The sequence below is a fragment of the Daldinia loculata genome (assembly GCF_022478755.1).
Source record: "Daldinia loculata strain CBS 113971 unplaced genomic scaffold F4817scaffold_32, whole genome shotgun sequence".
NCBI lineage: Eukaryota > Fungi > Ascomycota > Sordariomycetes > Xylariales > Hypoxylaceae > Daldinia > Daldinia loculata.
The window spans coordinates 372,250-387,152 of record NW_026054886.1 but is presented as its reverse complement, the minus strand read 5'-3'; the positions used below and the strand labels follow the sequence as shown (position 1 = coordinate 387,152).

Here is a 14,903-nt window from a genome sequence, read left to right as displayed (position 1 = left end):
AATATGAAAGGAATTGGAAGGAAATTCCCGGTGTTTTAGGTGGCCAGTAAGGCAATATGTTAAATACCAAAATACTTATCTTGACTAGATATTAGATATATACTGCACACTCAATTAAAGATCACTACAATAACTACCTCAGTTCTTATTTACACGTTGTGTTCGAAACTTATTATAACAAGCTAGGTGCCAAGCTCAAAAATGATAGGCAAGACTCCTGCACTGTGAGCTTTCGATTCATAATATACGCCATTTCCTACAATAGGTAGATGCTTATTCAGGATGCCAATGTCTGAATTTAGTTTATGTAACGTTCCCTTTGATCTACATGGAGACCTTTGATCTACATGGAGAAAGCAGCAGACCTGGGGTAGTGCAACTCCACATCGACTAGTAGACTCCCTAGGGTACATTATGATAAAAGAGAACACCAACAGAGAGTGGTAAGTCTTTAGCAATGGAATAAGGGCCTTGTTATTATTCCCTACCTTAGGTACCATTCAACCCAATATTCTATCCGCCGATGGAATATTTAATCGTGATCTACGTGTTTTATCCCAACCATTATAATTAGATTTTTATCGAGATTCAGCCTCAATGTCCCTTGCTGACGACTCTGCGTTCCCCAAACACATCATGTGGCTTGTAGGATGAGCCAAGTTCAGGTGTAATCACAACTACGGTGTATTCCGTTGATATCCGAAAACTAGCTGGTGGACTTAACAAACACAAGTAGGTTAAGTGGTTGCACAAACTGCTTAGTTACAATTGGTGATAACTAGGTGGTGGCTAAATAAACTAGACGGCCAAGGTGGCTCTCTGATCCAGACCAAAGTAGACTCTTGTTGACAATCTGGCTACTTCGAACTCTTAACCTTTCCCTTCGTGAATTTTAGCTGATAACCATAACTTCACTTAGCTGGTTAAAATGGTTATTAGGTTAGCCTAATTAAGTCAGCCTGGTATAAATGCTGCTTAGTGTAGAGGCTACCTAAATACCCAAAATGATCACCAGCTAAGTTCTAGCTTCGCATCGACATCCGAATGTAGCCCTCCCGTGTCTAATTTTGCACTAGGTAGGTAAATATATTGCTACTGTCATAACCCGAATATGTCTACCTAGGTAGTTAGTGCTAAAACCGGAGTGTTGTAACGACAGAGTTAATCGGCGCTAAACCACTAAAATATCGAAAGCATACGTGTCCCATCCACACACGACAGCCTCAACGGCTAAACAGTGGTATACGATTCTTGATCCCTAGACTATCACCAAACTAATACACAATTATTAATCCCATTCACGGCTAGCTTAGGGTGCATGCGATATATAAAATCCTGCAAGGAAAGCTGACTACGTTGTTAGTGGTCTATCTTCGCACACTTCAAGATATCTCGCGTGTATGGCGGAATATTGCGGCCACGTATATTATAAAATTCCGATCATGTAGGCCATAGCTTTTCCAGATGATTTCGTAATAGCCTCTACTTGTCCAGTATGAAATAGAGTCATGAGATCATTTCGCATCATTCTTGGCTAAGTGACACGTGGACTAGGAACTCGAATGATCTAGCTGAACTCTACCTGGAGACAGGCATACCTACGGATCCCAACATTCTTACGCGTAAGTTGCAAGGCGTAGATATACCTAGGTTAGCTAAGTACACTACAGACCTTAGCATGGTTTGCAACTAGTAACAAGTAGTAATACTTTCTATTTTACTATAACTACCTGTCTATGTATCAGCCGCAATACGGGTCGTGAATATCCCATCTCCTCTATACCTTCTATTAAGGCTTCAAATATATTATTATAATAACTAAATCGGCAAAGGAAGCAATAAAATATAACTCGTTTATTAAAAAAATCTACAATTATATGTTATAAGCGCCTAATAATCTACTTGTACTATAACTTTATGTTAAGGGCGCACAAGTATCTAGGTCTCTATACAACTTTTCTTCTGGAACCACGGAGAGGATTCGCGGCCAGGAGCTCCATAAAAATATACTACTTATTGTATACTATAACGCTAAGACAATGGGTTTACAATGCCTAGGTACACGTTTAGTCGGTCCTAATAACCTACCAATCATGTGCAATTTTGCCGCTACATCAACGCAATTTTCCCCTACGGAACATAAATAAAGTTTTACTATCCCATGCCGGCGCGGCCCTTCTCGTAGGCTAAAACCGGAGCGACCTCCGGATTACATTGGTTTAGATTCGGAGATGATATCCGATAGGAGTGTAACTACTAGGTACGTAGAAGCAGACTCTTACCCCCACACGGGAGCTATCTACTTTGAGGCACTTATTCATGCTGAAGCCGGACAATATGAATATAAGTTAGTCTGGCCTTACGCAAGGTCCTAAAAACTAAGGCGCCAGTTGCCAATCATCACACGAGCTATTAGGATCTACGGCGGTACCCGTCTTGTCCTTGATCTGGGCGGACAAAGCCTTATTGCCATAGCCGTTGTAGTATCCTAGTGGATTCACATCATAGTATTAGATAGGTACCTATAATATTTAAATAAACAACCCAGGAAACTAGATAGACCTCAGATCTTACCAGTGTCTTTAGCAGCAGATCGATATTTTAAACCAAATACGCACCTCTTAGTAGCTTGTCGACGAGATGGTTGATGGGGTCCTCTGGGATTGTATCTCAGCGAGAATTGATAGTTACCTAAGTTTGGTCATTCCACGGAGCTTTTACGGACAGACCGCAAAGTTGTGGAATATTTCGCAGTAGAGTGACTCGTTTAGTGGCGGAAAAGGAACTACGATATTCCTCTAAGAATTGAAGGATTGCCCTCTGAATATGGAAACCCAGGTTTATGCCTGTACTAGTGTTGCCTTTCTACAGGTGATTTTTGTTAGCACATCTGAAGAGTAATGAGTTCGCCTGTCTCTAGGATCTCTAACCATCCGGTCCAGCGGGATAGGTAACCCTAATAACGCCACTAGAGGTCAATGGTGAAACCGACAACTAAATAAACTAAAGGGCTACTTATTGACTCGCATTCGAGTCGATGCCGAGTTTTTACCTAATATATCATATGGGAATCCATTTAAATACCCTATAACCACAAAGGTTCCTGGCAATATAAAGTTTGCACCTGCTCTAGCTTTTCCCGGCAATCTTATACCCAGTTCTTTACAACCATCGGCCACGTGTGAGCCATGTAGTCCATAAATCTCGTGGGCAGTGAGGTCACCGGAAAACTTGCTCCGATCCTAGTCAGGAGACATCTTGCTGCTGCACAGTCTCCACCGCTCGCCACTGGACCTGGATATTCGGATCCATATTGTGGTACACAAAAGACGTCAACCTTGTGACTTCTCTCATGATTCACTCTTGAAGGGACGACTACGTGGTACCGAGTAACTAGTTGATTTCTGCTGCAGAAATCAATCCCCGGTCAGATCCCGATGCCACCAGACCCCGATGCCACACATTCCATGACGTTCAATGGTAGGCGATGCAGTCATTCTTAGAATATACCTAATGGCGGATGGTTTTCTCCGCTGTATAGTTCGCAAATCTATTGGATCGGGGAAATGGTACCTGGTTGGAAAACCCCTACTGATGAGCGAAATAGGTAAAATACCTAATAGTCAAAACAATTAGTAGTTGCAAAATTGGGCCTCCTTGGATAGTATCTTAACTTAGCCCGCGTTCTTCTTTCCACCATACCTAGCCATAACACCATCAGCATTATGCATTAGAGCTACGGATACAACTCGACTTATCCGTAAGACTGGGTCGCATAAAGCGGTATGCGCAATGATTTCGGTTGATGTAATTGCTACGGAATAGAATAATATTCGACTTTCGGGGGAACTAAGAACCGTGCTATGTAGGTACCTAAGGTAGTAAGAATATGTGTGACGATAGTATGTGTAACTAGGTATATCAGTGATAACTACTATAACTGTTAACTAGATCTTTTACGGTATCACAAGTTTAGTCGTTTAATAAGCCACTGCTTAAAAAAAACTCAAACTTAATATAACTAACTACCAACAATTAAATAACTACACTCTTTATTACGTATTATAGGGTTGATAGGTAACTTAGCTCTTCTAGTCGTTGCACGTTCGGTGTAACTTAGGTACTTAACTACCTAATACTTAACTACCTTAGGTTAGGTAGTTATTCGCAATAAGACAAGAGGTCGCTTTCAGCAAGATTGGTATTTTAGTAGTACAGTCCTACTAGTTGATATTGGACTTTGAGTCCGACGAGTTTTAGGTCTAATAATATAATTTTACTTACCTAATTGCCATGTCGAAGATAGTTGCACGATAGAAACCGTCTGTTGAAGATAGATTAGACTTCGGTACTTGACAAGCCACAAGTTTCACTAACCCTTGTAGAAGCCATGGCTGTGTCTACCAATAATAGACGGAGGAATGACCAAGCTTGGAAAGGGGTCTCAGGCGTGTGGACCCCGCTGCAACTAATAAAGACAGTCAACGGTGCCCAGACTACGGATTACCAGAGCTTCGCTTAGCAATTCTAACTGGTTGATAAGTCTGCAAGGTACACGTTTTTACTCTTCGGCACTTGAGCGTTTAAATGGTCATTCATAAGAGCTACAGGCGCTGGGTGAGGATGATCAGTGTCGCGTCGATGATAAACATCTTTTAAGGGACATGAGGCATCGATGGCAGTGGGGCGAAACCAGGTACCTTAGGTAGACAACATTTCATTTCTGATACTAACGGGGCAAATACACCATTCCCCTTTATGTATCGTGCCTTGTCAGTAGGGATAATATGAGCGATAATATTGAAAGATCTAAAGTCATAATATTTTTGTATTTGTCCTGCCCGAATAGGAAAGCGAGATCTCTTGCAAACAACCTAGAGATCTCTAACCTACATAGTTAGCTAGCTGGGTGGCGTAGCATCAGGGGTACGTTTGGTGATGCGGGCGCGGGGACCCTTGTCTATCGTGGGCCTCGCGCGAGCTCCTATTTGATCCAGCTGTCTTGTAAAACTTGGTAACAAGCTCACAAGGCCCGAATCCATACAGGACCCCTTAAGACATTCTAGATGCAAATGTAGAAGGTCTCAGTCTCTATCCGGGATGGCCGCCCACATGTCACAGGCACACGCTAGAAAAGGAGCCTTTATAATGTTTTGTTCCTGATGAAAGAGTCTCGCGACCCCTGGTCATTCTCGACAATTCCCATTGGTGTTTTGTTTGTTCCCCTCTCAATGCTTTCATGCGCCCGACCATAAATATCCCCTATTTAAATACAAGGGCGCTCTGCAACAATATTATGGTGTCGCGATAGATCCAGATCTAGTCGAGATCTTCATTCATTGTTCGATTCTATATATACTTACCTAGTGTTGATCACTATACAAATTCAGTTCTTCCTTAAACCATTTTTACCTACAGAGACTATCACAGAAATGCGCAATAATATCCTTATCTCAGCCCTTGCCGTCGCGGCGGGGTCTCTCGCAGCAGACTGTAATGGTCATGCTGAGCTCTGCGACCGGCAGTATAGCAAGGTCACCTTCGTGGGGGCGCACAACTCGCCTTTTGTTGGGGTTGGCCCAGCAGACAATCAGTTAACCGACCCGACGGAACAACTAGACCTAGGTGTACGATTCCTTCAGGCGCAGACCCAAGAAAAGGACGGATCGCCCCAGATGTGCCATACCTCGTGGTAAGTTATATCTTAACTCTATTACTTCATCGCACGGACTTAATAGTAATTCTTTGCGAAATAGCTTATTAGAGGATGCCGGCTCATTACAAGACTATCTGGGCCCTATTAAAACTTGGATCGATGCTCACCCAAACGAAGTTGTAACGCTGCTTCTAACAAACCCCGATGCGATTGACATCAACAAGTATGGCGATGTATTCAAGTCGACTGGGCTGGATAACTACGTCTTTACACCGGATAAGACGTTCGGTCTAGATGACTGGCCGACTCTGGGAGATATGATCTCGAGCGGCAAGAGAGTCGTGGTATTTATGGGTATGAGTTACCTATATCCCGAGTTCTTCGACTGGGTAGACGGTAAACTAATAGCTAATAGATTACAACATGGATACTTCCAAGGTCCCGTACATTCTAGACGAGTTCGCCTACTACTTCGAGACTCCTTTTGATCCGACAGAGGATATACTAAGTGGATGCGGCGTTGATAGGCCCTCGGGCGTTTCAGCTGACGGCCGGATGTTCCTCGCCAACCATAACCGGAATGTTGAAGTCTTACCTGATGTCTTAATCCCGGATCTGGTTGAGGCGCACAATACGAACTCGGTAGAGTCTATTACCGAGCAGACAGACACATGCAAGAGTAGCTATGGCCGCGTGCCCAACGTAGTCTTGGTGAGTATACCTGCCTAACATCCTAGCAAAACTGGGGTATTCTAGTCAACGCGTTTCACGGGGAATTGCTAACGAATTGGTGTAGCTTGATTATGTTAGCGTGGGGGACACAATAAAAGCCCAGGACTTACTCAACGGGCTATAGATCTCTTAAGAAAGATCTCTTAAGAAACGAGATTTTATGAGGCGATACTTTATCATAACGATGATGACGACCTTTTATTTTTGAGCGTTACCTATTCCTAGTTCCTTGCATGTTAAGATGATACCCAATTAGTTGGTGGATCATTCATGTCTGGGATCAACGCAGACAACGTTATGGTCTCCGTTAATTTTCATGTATATACTTGAGACTACATTCTCTAAGAGATGGAGTTGTCTGTTGATTAGAATATTTTTGTTATTGACAACCTAAGTTACAATGAGTATACCTATGCGTAGTAGGTACAAAGCATCGACGCCGAATCAACCCAATAATCCTTTATACTTTTACGTCTATTCATAAGTCCTTTGAGGCTTTGACTCTTAACAATCAAGCATTTGCTCCTATGAAGTACTTTTATATCACAGGTATTAATAGTTCAACATTAGAGGTTTGAAGTAACGCTAATTATAATGAGTACTTAGTCGTAAACATAGCTCGACGGCTTCGTCTAAGCTTGGTCTCGACATTATGTACCTAGGTAGGTATCTAGGTTCTATTATTAGTAATATTAGTAATAATAGATTGTACAAAGGAATAACTTAGTATAAGGTCGAGAATGACTACGCGGTACATACATTTTTAACGCGAAGTAAAGCTATGTTGACGAATGAAGGAATTTAGATTCCCCAGCGTGTAAGTTCAGTGTAAGTTCATCAAATCGGCCAATCGCAGGGCAGCTATAAATATCGTTCTCTTCAACAAGCGCGGGCGGCATTCTGGGCGCTTGGCAAAGGTTCTAAAATCCATCGCAGCCAATCAATGTCTCCGCATTACAAGGAACTTCAAAAGTGAACCAATCAGCGCTCTGAAGATAGAAGGAAACTCTAGGGTCCGTAGCTTGCCGCCGGTATGCTACCTTGGATCCAATAGAGAGGCACATCACGATATTCTCGGATCTGGAGCCGCATACGCTATGCCGGTATGCCGGTATGCCGGTATGCCGGGCAAGTATACTTATTTAAAAGGGCCATTGCCGCAAGGAGGAGGAAAGTCAAGAACTCGTTACTACATCATCTCTACTGTCAGTCTGTCATCAGCGTTTCCTTTTGTTCATATTTCTATCTTTGTGGAAAGGTTACGATTTTTATATTTAATCCTTAGTCTCTTAACGTACCTTTGACTTGATCTTAACGCCAATTGATACCCCGATAATATCTTCATATATACGGAAACATGAAGTCCTCTAGTACACTCAGCCGGCTGAGCTTAGTTGCCTCTGCAGGTATGCCTCCTCTCATTACCCTGGACTTATATCAACTACTAACATAGAGTAGCTTTATCGCTCTTCACTACTTTCTCACAAGCACAGGATGCTAATAGTACTTCATCAAATACGACCGCTGGCTCGGTCTTTATCTCACCCCCGCGAGACCTTGCCTTCGCACTCAACGTCCCTAGCGATTCTACCACTGATCTATACTTCTCGCTGATGTTTCCGGAGGGAACGAGTTGGGGAGCCGTTGGACTTGGATCCGATCGTATGGCTGGCTCATTAATTCTGCTGGCATACCCATCAGAATCAGGGCAGAACGTCACATTATCACCACGAATCGCTTCTGGTCACTCAGAACCCGTATATACCCCCGATATCAAGGTTGAAGCATTGGATGGTACTGGGCTCGATAATGGGACGTTCATATTCAATGGGCGTTGTGGCAACTGCCGGTCATGGTCAGATGGGAATGGAAAGATCGATGTTGCGAGCAAGTCGCAGAATATGATATACGCCACGGGCGACAGTAGCACTCTCAAGTCTGATTCGTTCGATGCGCCACTGAGAATGCACTATAACTATGGTACATTCACGTTAGACATGGCCCACGCTACGGGACCGGCGGGCGTTCCGATAATTGACAGGTCGGAGAACAGCACACTAGTCGCTACGACTCAGGGGCTATCAAAGGAAGGTAAAAAGGATGTCGCGGCCTTGATGCACGCGATCATCATGGTTTTCGTGTTCGTTGGTCTATATCCATTCGGCATTTTTGTTCTACGCTTGGGAAGCTGGGTCCGTTGGCACGGGATCAACCAGGGCTTCGCTTTCATTCTCACTATTGTCGGCTCGAGTCTTGGCTTCTCGATCAGCAAGTACTACAATAGGGTACGTGGGCCATTATATCGTGAGCGTTGAAAGATAATACTAACACACTAGTAGTCCAAGAAGGTCAACACTGCTCACCAGGTTATCGGCATTCTCATCTTCATTTTCATTTTCGCCCAGTTTGCTCTGGGCTTCTTGCACCACCGCAATTTCAAGAAGACACAGCAAACGACCAAGATGGCCCCTATTCACGTATGGATGGGCCGCGTGATCATCGTTATGGGTGTCGTTAACGCATTCCTGTAAGCTTCCTCCTCACCCTATTCAGCCCAGATGAAACTTACTAAATGAAACTTACTAACATTGAAACCCAGTGGCTTCCCGCTCGCTCAGGCATCGCAGTACAACTATGTCCTCGCAGGTCTCATTCTTTTCCTCTTCCCAGCCATGATCCTCATCCTCGTTACGAAGAAGTTCATCCAAAAGAGGTGGAATAAGTCTAAGAACGAACCAACTGGTTACAATATGGAGCCGTGGAACCAGCAGAACGGCCAGGCAGGCCAAGGTAACGGCGCCGCGAATACACAACAGCCTATGGGGCAGAACGTGGGCATACCGGGTATGAGCACGTATGCGCCGTATCATGCACAGGGCATGAAGGCAGATCTCGGGCCGCAGCAGAATACTCGGGAATACGTATAAGGAGGTTGTATGATGGACTTAATTAATTACCTAGGCTGTGCCGGTATAAAATGCATCAATAGGGCGTTTGGGTATCGGATCATTCATTTATACTCGGGCGGGCAAGGGACGAGGATAGGTCAATTGGGTAACGGGGCGCAACATGAATACAATGAAAAAGGGGCAGTCATTTCCAACCGGTCACCTCCATGTTTCCATATTTCCAATATTATTGCTCTTTATGATTACCTTAGGTGCCTATAATATGGTAGCAAGAGGCAAACGTACCTAACCATCGTGTACGTCTTAGTCGAAAGTATGATACCGTGCGGTAACGTTCTTGTGTCTCAAGTATACACTGTCTGAATATTCCTCATATGAGCCAGCCCCTATATTCCTACAAATATAGACGCATATCGGTATTTAACGGGTTAGCAATAAATTATAAGGCGGAAAGGGAATCCGATGTTACTGAACACGAGGCTTCAAGATACATTACCCCTTGTTGGTATTCATCAAAAGCTATGCGACACGCTTGATACCCTTATGTGATCTAAAAACGAACCGTTTCTCATGGGTAGCTTTATGGCTGTCAAATATGTTACGAGGTTGAATGCAACGTAACATAATTATGTGTCCTCCTTTTCAATAAATATCTCTATATGCGCCTCGCTACCTCCAGCATGGTATTTGGAGTTAACTTTAGCCTACCTTCGTGGGACTAGCCGTAACCAGGGGGGTTCTGGCAAAATACATAGCCGTGCAGCACTCGTTAACAGCACCCAGGAAAGATGTTAATGGAATGATGAATAAATTGATAAATAGGGAATAAGACTTGCTCTAAAGTACCATCAATTGTTCTAGAAAGTAACTAGTTAATCTATCAGGTAAGTAATGTGCGCATATGGCCTACTTGCAAGTTCGACGGGGTTTCACGGCGCGTACCGAAAGGAGACATAACGGAATGTATAAGACAACATCTAGAATTCGAATATCATCACGGCTAAAACTAGACAATGGAACCACCTAGCCATGAATGCAAGGTGACGATACTAAATCTTACCAGTAACTACGTTTGAAGCTGACGCTTTGCCCTTTTATCTACCAATTAATTTTCTATGCTAGGTTGAAGGCTCGCCTGGGCCGGACTGTTTCCTGCGGTCTAGAAACATGCATCTACAGGCTGAATTGAGCCTATATAGCTTCGCGGCACCTTTAATGGCTCGTTACTAAATGTGCCTACTAGAACCTAGTATTTGGTCCTCGATCTAGCCAGTTACTGGCGTATAGAAATCTGTCAGGGTATTATGGGTCAGGGGTAGCTACAGGGGTCTATCGACTATATAAGAGGCGCGAAGCGCCCTCGTAAGAGGATAGAAGGCCAGGCGTTACAAGATCAATACTATTATTATTACTTGGTCTACCTATCCTAGACACTCACTCTGTGTATGACATCAATCGACGGGTATAAATCCTGACAAAATCCGTTCCACGACAGCCACGACAGCTTACAGCTTTTCGGGCTTCACTCTCACTATTATTAGAAACCACGAGACCATTTAATACTACACCTTGATCACTTACTAGGCCAATTTTAGAGGCTCTTGTCATATCTGCTGTAACTACAAAAGGATAGCTTAGGTAGGTACCTAGCGACTCACCTAAAGCGACCTCCTCGTGATTTAGAGCAGTTCTAAGCCGACAGCGCTTGGTATTTTGTTCTAAAATGGCTTCTCAAATCTCGAGCTTATGGCTTATTCTAAGTCTCTTCACCTTGAGAGCTCTCGCTGCGTGTGCTAGTTACGGTGTAGATTACGTGAACGGCGGTTCATACGACATCGATGCGTCTTCAAACGACAATTTCACATTCACCACTATATTCCAGGGTATAACAGTATTCTTATACACGAACTTGGAATAAACATAGGCTGACGATACTTAGGATGCGATCAAGAGTCTGTAAAGCCAATTCTCATAGATCCTAACGGCGGTCAACACCCCTGCTCTGCTATAAGTACAACACCTGCCGGAACTCAGGTAACCTCAACATGGTGAGACACAACCAGTTTTAACTTGGTGTTAATAAGCTGCTTATTATCATTTAGTGAAATCAAATACTCTGCCATGACTTCCGGGTTATACAAGATAATCATATCTGGAAGTGCAATTGGTGTTCAAAGGACTATTGCCCTGACAGTCGGCACCCCTGATGTGATTACTATCACTGTGAGAATATAATTCGTCAAATACCACGGTCAGTTGTTGCCAATACTAACTTCACTATAGGCCACGCCTACTGTCGTAGTTGGTGTTACCAGCACACCTAACGCAACAAGTACTAAAACCATGCCCAGTTGATTAAGAAATAGAACCTAATATAATAATAGCAATATACAAAACCATTGCCCAAACGCTGACTTCAACTCTGCCACCTGCGACGGTGACGACACCTTGCGATGGCACCACGCAAACAGTGACCATCACACCAACGGCACCAACAATTACTAGCACATATTTGATTACTCGAACTGCTACAGACAAGGTTACAAGCTACTCGACAACCACGATAACAAAGACAGCCTACTGTCACTATCTAACACCTCCATCATTTACTATACCAGATCCTGCCCCTACAATCTGTATCGGACTTGCCTGCTTCCCGAGTGTCGGCATAACCATAGTACCTGACACAGCTACGAAGACCGGCAAGTTAAACGCGGTTGCTGCTGCTGCTTCTGTAGCCGCTACTACTGTGACGGTCACAGAGACTACTTACACCGTTACAAGTACAAGCGTCACTACGATTCCAGCGTCGACAACAACAGAGGATGGTAAGCTCAGATAAATACCCCTATTGGAAGCTAAAGAAGCTAACATACCACTATTAGTCTACCAAACGATTATCGCTACTATGTAAGCTCGGCCTTAACAGTTGCCATTGATATAGCTTCAGTATAAAGTAAATTGCTAACTGAACTAACTGAAGAACACCCGCCCCGACAACGAAGTGTGACGATTCTAGGCCTCCACGTACTGTCACTATCACGAAGCCCTTCGCGACGGTCACGCAAACAGATATCGACTACACTACTACGCATGTCGAGGCTATTATTTGGGTCGGGTACGTAGTTTTCTCTGTTCAATGACTAATTCATCAAGTGCACTTCCGTATAAGTATTGTAGCATAGCTAACATTTCGTAGAAAAACTTCATACAAGACATCGACGGATAAGTCAAGCAAGACATCCTGCTCGAGGAACGGTGGATGGTACGGAGCTGATGGAAGTATGCCAGTCACGGCTACGGCCTAATAAGTTCATGTCTATATTAATTCCTACCATAGGGAGTACGAAAGGTAGTATCTTGTGAGCATCACGCGAGAGAAGGAAGATGATATCCTTGTCGGCCCCCTATTGCGCCCTGGCTTCAGTATCTAGGATTTCTACCTATATTCAACTACGCGAATACCTAAATTATAAGGTGTTCCCTTCATGTGATCCAGCATCTGATAATATTGATAATATCAAGATTACCTAAGATTTATCGGGTTAGGTATCCAAGGTATGCTATGACGGTAAGCCAAATAAAGGGCGCATCGATGCCGCAGTCGCAGCTTTGGTCTCATCATACGACCGCGGATCCGGCCCACGAGAGAGCTGTAGCCCATGGCGTGGTACTGTATCCTTATAGGCATCATCCGGTAGCGACTTTCCGCTGTGGCAGAAGTCACACGAGCAGGGCTGAGGACCGGTGCCGTGGTGATCGCACTAACATGTTATAACGAGAGTTAGTAATTCCTTTCCGCGTAAAAGAGAACCATATATCTCAAGGACAAGAAGTCCGGCCATAGCTAGGTAGTTGTAAATATCAAATACGTACCCCGAAATTCATATCGCTAAGCATGCCGCAGCACGTCCATCGAAAGCCTTGCGGCCAGTACTGATGCATGCGGATGTCATCCGACTTGAAGTCTTCCTCGTATTTGCGCTTCAGTTCCGCCGACTCGGACACGACACAGTTGCCCCAACCCAATTCATCGCCGGTAACTGAGCAAACACCACCCCAGGTGATGAGTTCCAGCTCGCCGAAGTGCGAGCCGCCGTCCTCGCATTTTCGGTACCGGTCGTACCACTGCTTACCCGCCGCCATATCGGCCCTAGCACGACATTCGTCCTTGTGCAATGGCCAGTCTTTTTGCTGACAACTTGTACCTGGAAGTTATGATTAGCTTTGGTAGTCTCGGCTGTGGATATTGAGCTAAAAGGGTGGCTTACTGCAGTAGAAGCTAGCTTTGCATCTCCCGCAGCGCTTAATGGCGATATCTCCCCCTTCGGCTTTTCCACAGACTCCACATTTCGATTTTTCTTGGTTCTCTGACATTATACTAATATTTTTGACTTGCAATATGTCTAGTTGCCGTCTTTGATTTTACTTAACTCTTTAGATTTTACAATAGTTGATGATGCGCATATGTAGGAGGGAGAAAAAAAATTTTGTTACGTGGAAATTTTTGAACCTATCTAAAACTAGACCACTGATAGAGGCAAATCATTGGTCGCCACTAGGTAGAGGTGGCCTATGTTGCCCTCGGTATATAGGTAGATTAAGAAGGCATATAGTGGTCCCTGCGCGCAGCGCATAAAAGAATTAAAAAGGGGCTCGAGTACATTAATCGACGATATGTGTTCGTATATACCTTAGGTGCCTACAGATATTGAACTAATTGGCTAGGTAAACAATGCTTAATTTACTTGTATAATAGTACCAAGTTGTCTTCGTTTCTTTCTTGGCCGCATTTCCATATCATCATTAACAAGAACGAATCACTCATTGATACTATGAAAATTCAATCATCTCCTTTTATCTCCAAGTCGCATCTTCTTTATATAACTTCCCACGAAACATTGGTGTGGTGATGCTTTTCTTTATGATACCCCATGCCTTGACAATGCTCAGTTCTCGCTTAGTAGCAGTATACATTATCTACCATATCGCCACGCGCCCCTAAATTAAAGGGCAAAAATATCACCTGATCATAGTGGTATTATCTATACCTATAATGTATTGTAAAGGGACAAGACCCCAAGAAGACAACTAAAGAGACAAAGTCATGCCAAACACCAGGCAATTTATAAAGCTATTATGACCTGCGAGATGTTTACTTAAAACCCATTTCAGTAACCAATAAGTTAAATAAGAGGAAAACCAAAATTAGAACAAGATGTGCGAATACACGATCCCGGCATTCATATGCGGCTGTCGCGCCGTAGGCCCCTCGAAGCTAAACATGCAGTGCGATGACCCTCGTACTGGCTGTGCAGACACACCATCGATATTGATCTTGCCTCGTCGGTGCGACGATGCTAGGAATCATGTCGATGAATAGATCGTCTAGTACGCATTAAGGGGTATGTTTCGAAAGATAGGGGGCCAAAAGGCATTATCAATCAACAGATTTTTGTACAGCGATAGATAGGGGTAACGAGTTGAGACAGGTATCTAGAACGGTATAAAATAGGTGTACACACAAGTAGGAAGGTAAGCCTAGTAAGGCAAATATAGGGTGATTTCTACAATATCAAACATTTAACGCGTGTTTATCTGCTGAC

At 43.8% G+C, this 14,903-nt stretch overlaps 4 protein-coding genes across 4 annotated transcripts; 3 read left to right on the top strand and 1 right to left on the bottom strand.

The window, feature by feature from the left end:
• Positions 1 to 5,018: 5,018 nt before the first annotated feature.
• F4817DRAFT_341187 (PLC-like phosphodiesterase) lies at positions 5,019 to 6,937 on the top strand. The gene is made up of 4 exons (XM_049303721.1): positions 5,019 to 5,692; positions 5,757 to 6,010; positions 6,072 to 6,367; positions 6,453 to 6,937. Exons 1-4 carry the CDS (start codon positions 5,433 to 5,435, stop codon positions 6,510 to 6,512), a joined length of 870 nt encoding a protein of 289 aa, XP_049158041.1. The 5' UTR covers positions 5,019 to 5,432; the 3' UTR covers positions 6,513 to 6,937.
• A 92-nt stretch (positions 6,938 to 7,029) lies between these two features.
• F4817DRAFT_341186 (putative iron reductase domain protein) lies at positions 7,030 to 9,724 on the top strand. The gene is made up of 6 exons (XM_049303720.1): positions 7,030 to 7,050; positions 7,105 to 7,205; positions 7,325 to 7,794; positions 7,847 to 8,673; positions 8,728 to 8,915; positions 8,988 to 9,724. The coding sequence occupies exons 3-6, from the start codon at positions 7,746 to 7,748 to the stop codon at positions 9,313 to 9,315; spliced, it is 1,392 nt and encodes a 463-aa protein (XP_049158040.1). The 5' UTR covers positions 7,030 to 7,050; positions 7,105 to 7,205; positions 7,325 to 7,745; the 3' UTR covers positions 9,316 to 9,724.
• A 1,296-nt stretch (positions 9,725 to 11,020) lies between these two features.
• Positions 11,021 to 12,605, top strand: F4817DRAFT_366153 (uncharacterized protein; the record flags this gene model as incomplete). The annotated part of the gene is made up of 8 exons (XM_049306951.1): positions 11,021 to 11,180; positions 11,237 to 11,345; positions 11,400 to 11,520; positions 11,581 to 11,629; positions 11,682 to 12,125; positions 12,183 to 12,207; positions 12,281 to 12,415; positions 12,497 to 12,605. The coding sequence occupies 8 exons, from the start codon at positions 11,021 to 11,023 to the stop codon at positions 12,603 to 12,605; spliced, it is 1,152 nt and encodes a 383-aa protein (XP_049158039.1).
• Positions 12,606 to 13,821, bottom strand: F4817DRAFT_150779 (uncharacterized protein). Its single transcript, XM_049297977.1, has 3 exons — positions 13,569 to 13,821; positions 13,174 to 13,505; positions 12,606 to 13,061 (listed from the first exon to the last, which is right to left on the bottom strand). The coding sequence occupies exons 1-3, from the start codon at positions 13,672 to 13,674 to the stop codon at positions 12,861 to 12,863; spliced, it is 639 nt and encodes a 212-aa protein (XP_049158038.1). The 5' UTR covers positions 13,675 to 13,821; the 3' UTR covers positions 12,606 to 12,860.
• Between the last annotated feature and the right edge of the window lie 1,082 nt (positions 13,822 to 14,903).

Coding starts and splice junctions, on each gene's coding strand:
- F4817DRAFT_341187 (XM_049303721.1), top strand. CDS start 5,433: ATGCGCAATAATATCCTTATCTCAGCCCTTGCCGTCGCGGCGGGGTCT. Junction 5,693..5,756: donor CAGATGTGCCATACCTCGTG/GTAAGTTATATC, acceptor TTTGCGAAATAG/CTTATTAGAGGATGCCGGCT. Junction 6,368..6,452: donor GCGTGCCCAACGTAGTCTTG/GTGAGTATACCT, acceptor GAATTGGTGTAG/CTTGATTATGTTAGCGTGGG.
- F4817DRAFT_341186 (XM_049303720.1), top strand. CDS start 7,746: ATGAAGTCCTCTAGTACACTCAGCCGGCTGAGCTTAGTTGCCTCTGCA. Junction 7,795..7,846: donor GAGCTTAGTTGCCTCTGCAG/GTATGCCTCCTC, acceptor AACATAGAGTAG/CTTTATCGCTCTTCACTACT. Junction 8,674..8,727: donor TCAGCAAGTACTACAATAGG/GTACGTGGGCCA, acceptor ACACACTAGTAG/TCCAAGAAGGTCAACACTGC.
- F4817DRAFT_150779 (XM_049297977.1), bottom strand. CDS start 13,674: ATGTCAGAGAACCAAGAAAAATCGAAATGTGGAGTCTGTGGAAAAGCC. Junction 13,506..13,568: donor CAAAGCTAGCTTCTACTGCA/GTAAGCCACCCT, acceptor CATAACTTCCAG/GTACAAGTTGTCAGCAAAAA. Junction 13,062..13,173: donor TTAGCGATATGAATTTCGGG/GTACGTATTTGA, acceptor ATAACATGTTAG/TGCGATCACCACGGCACCGG.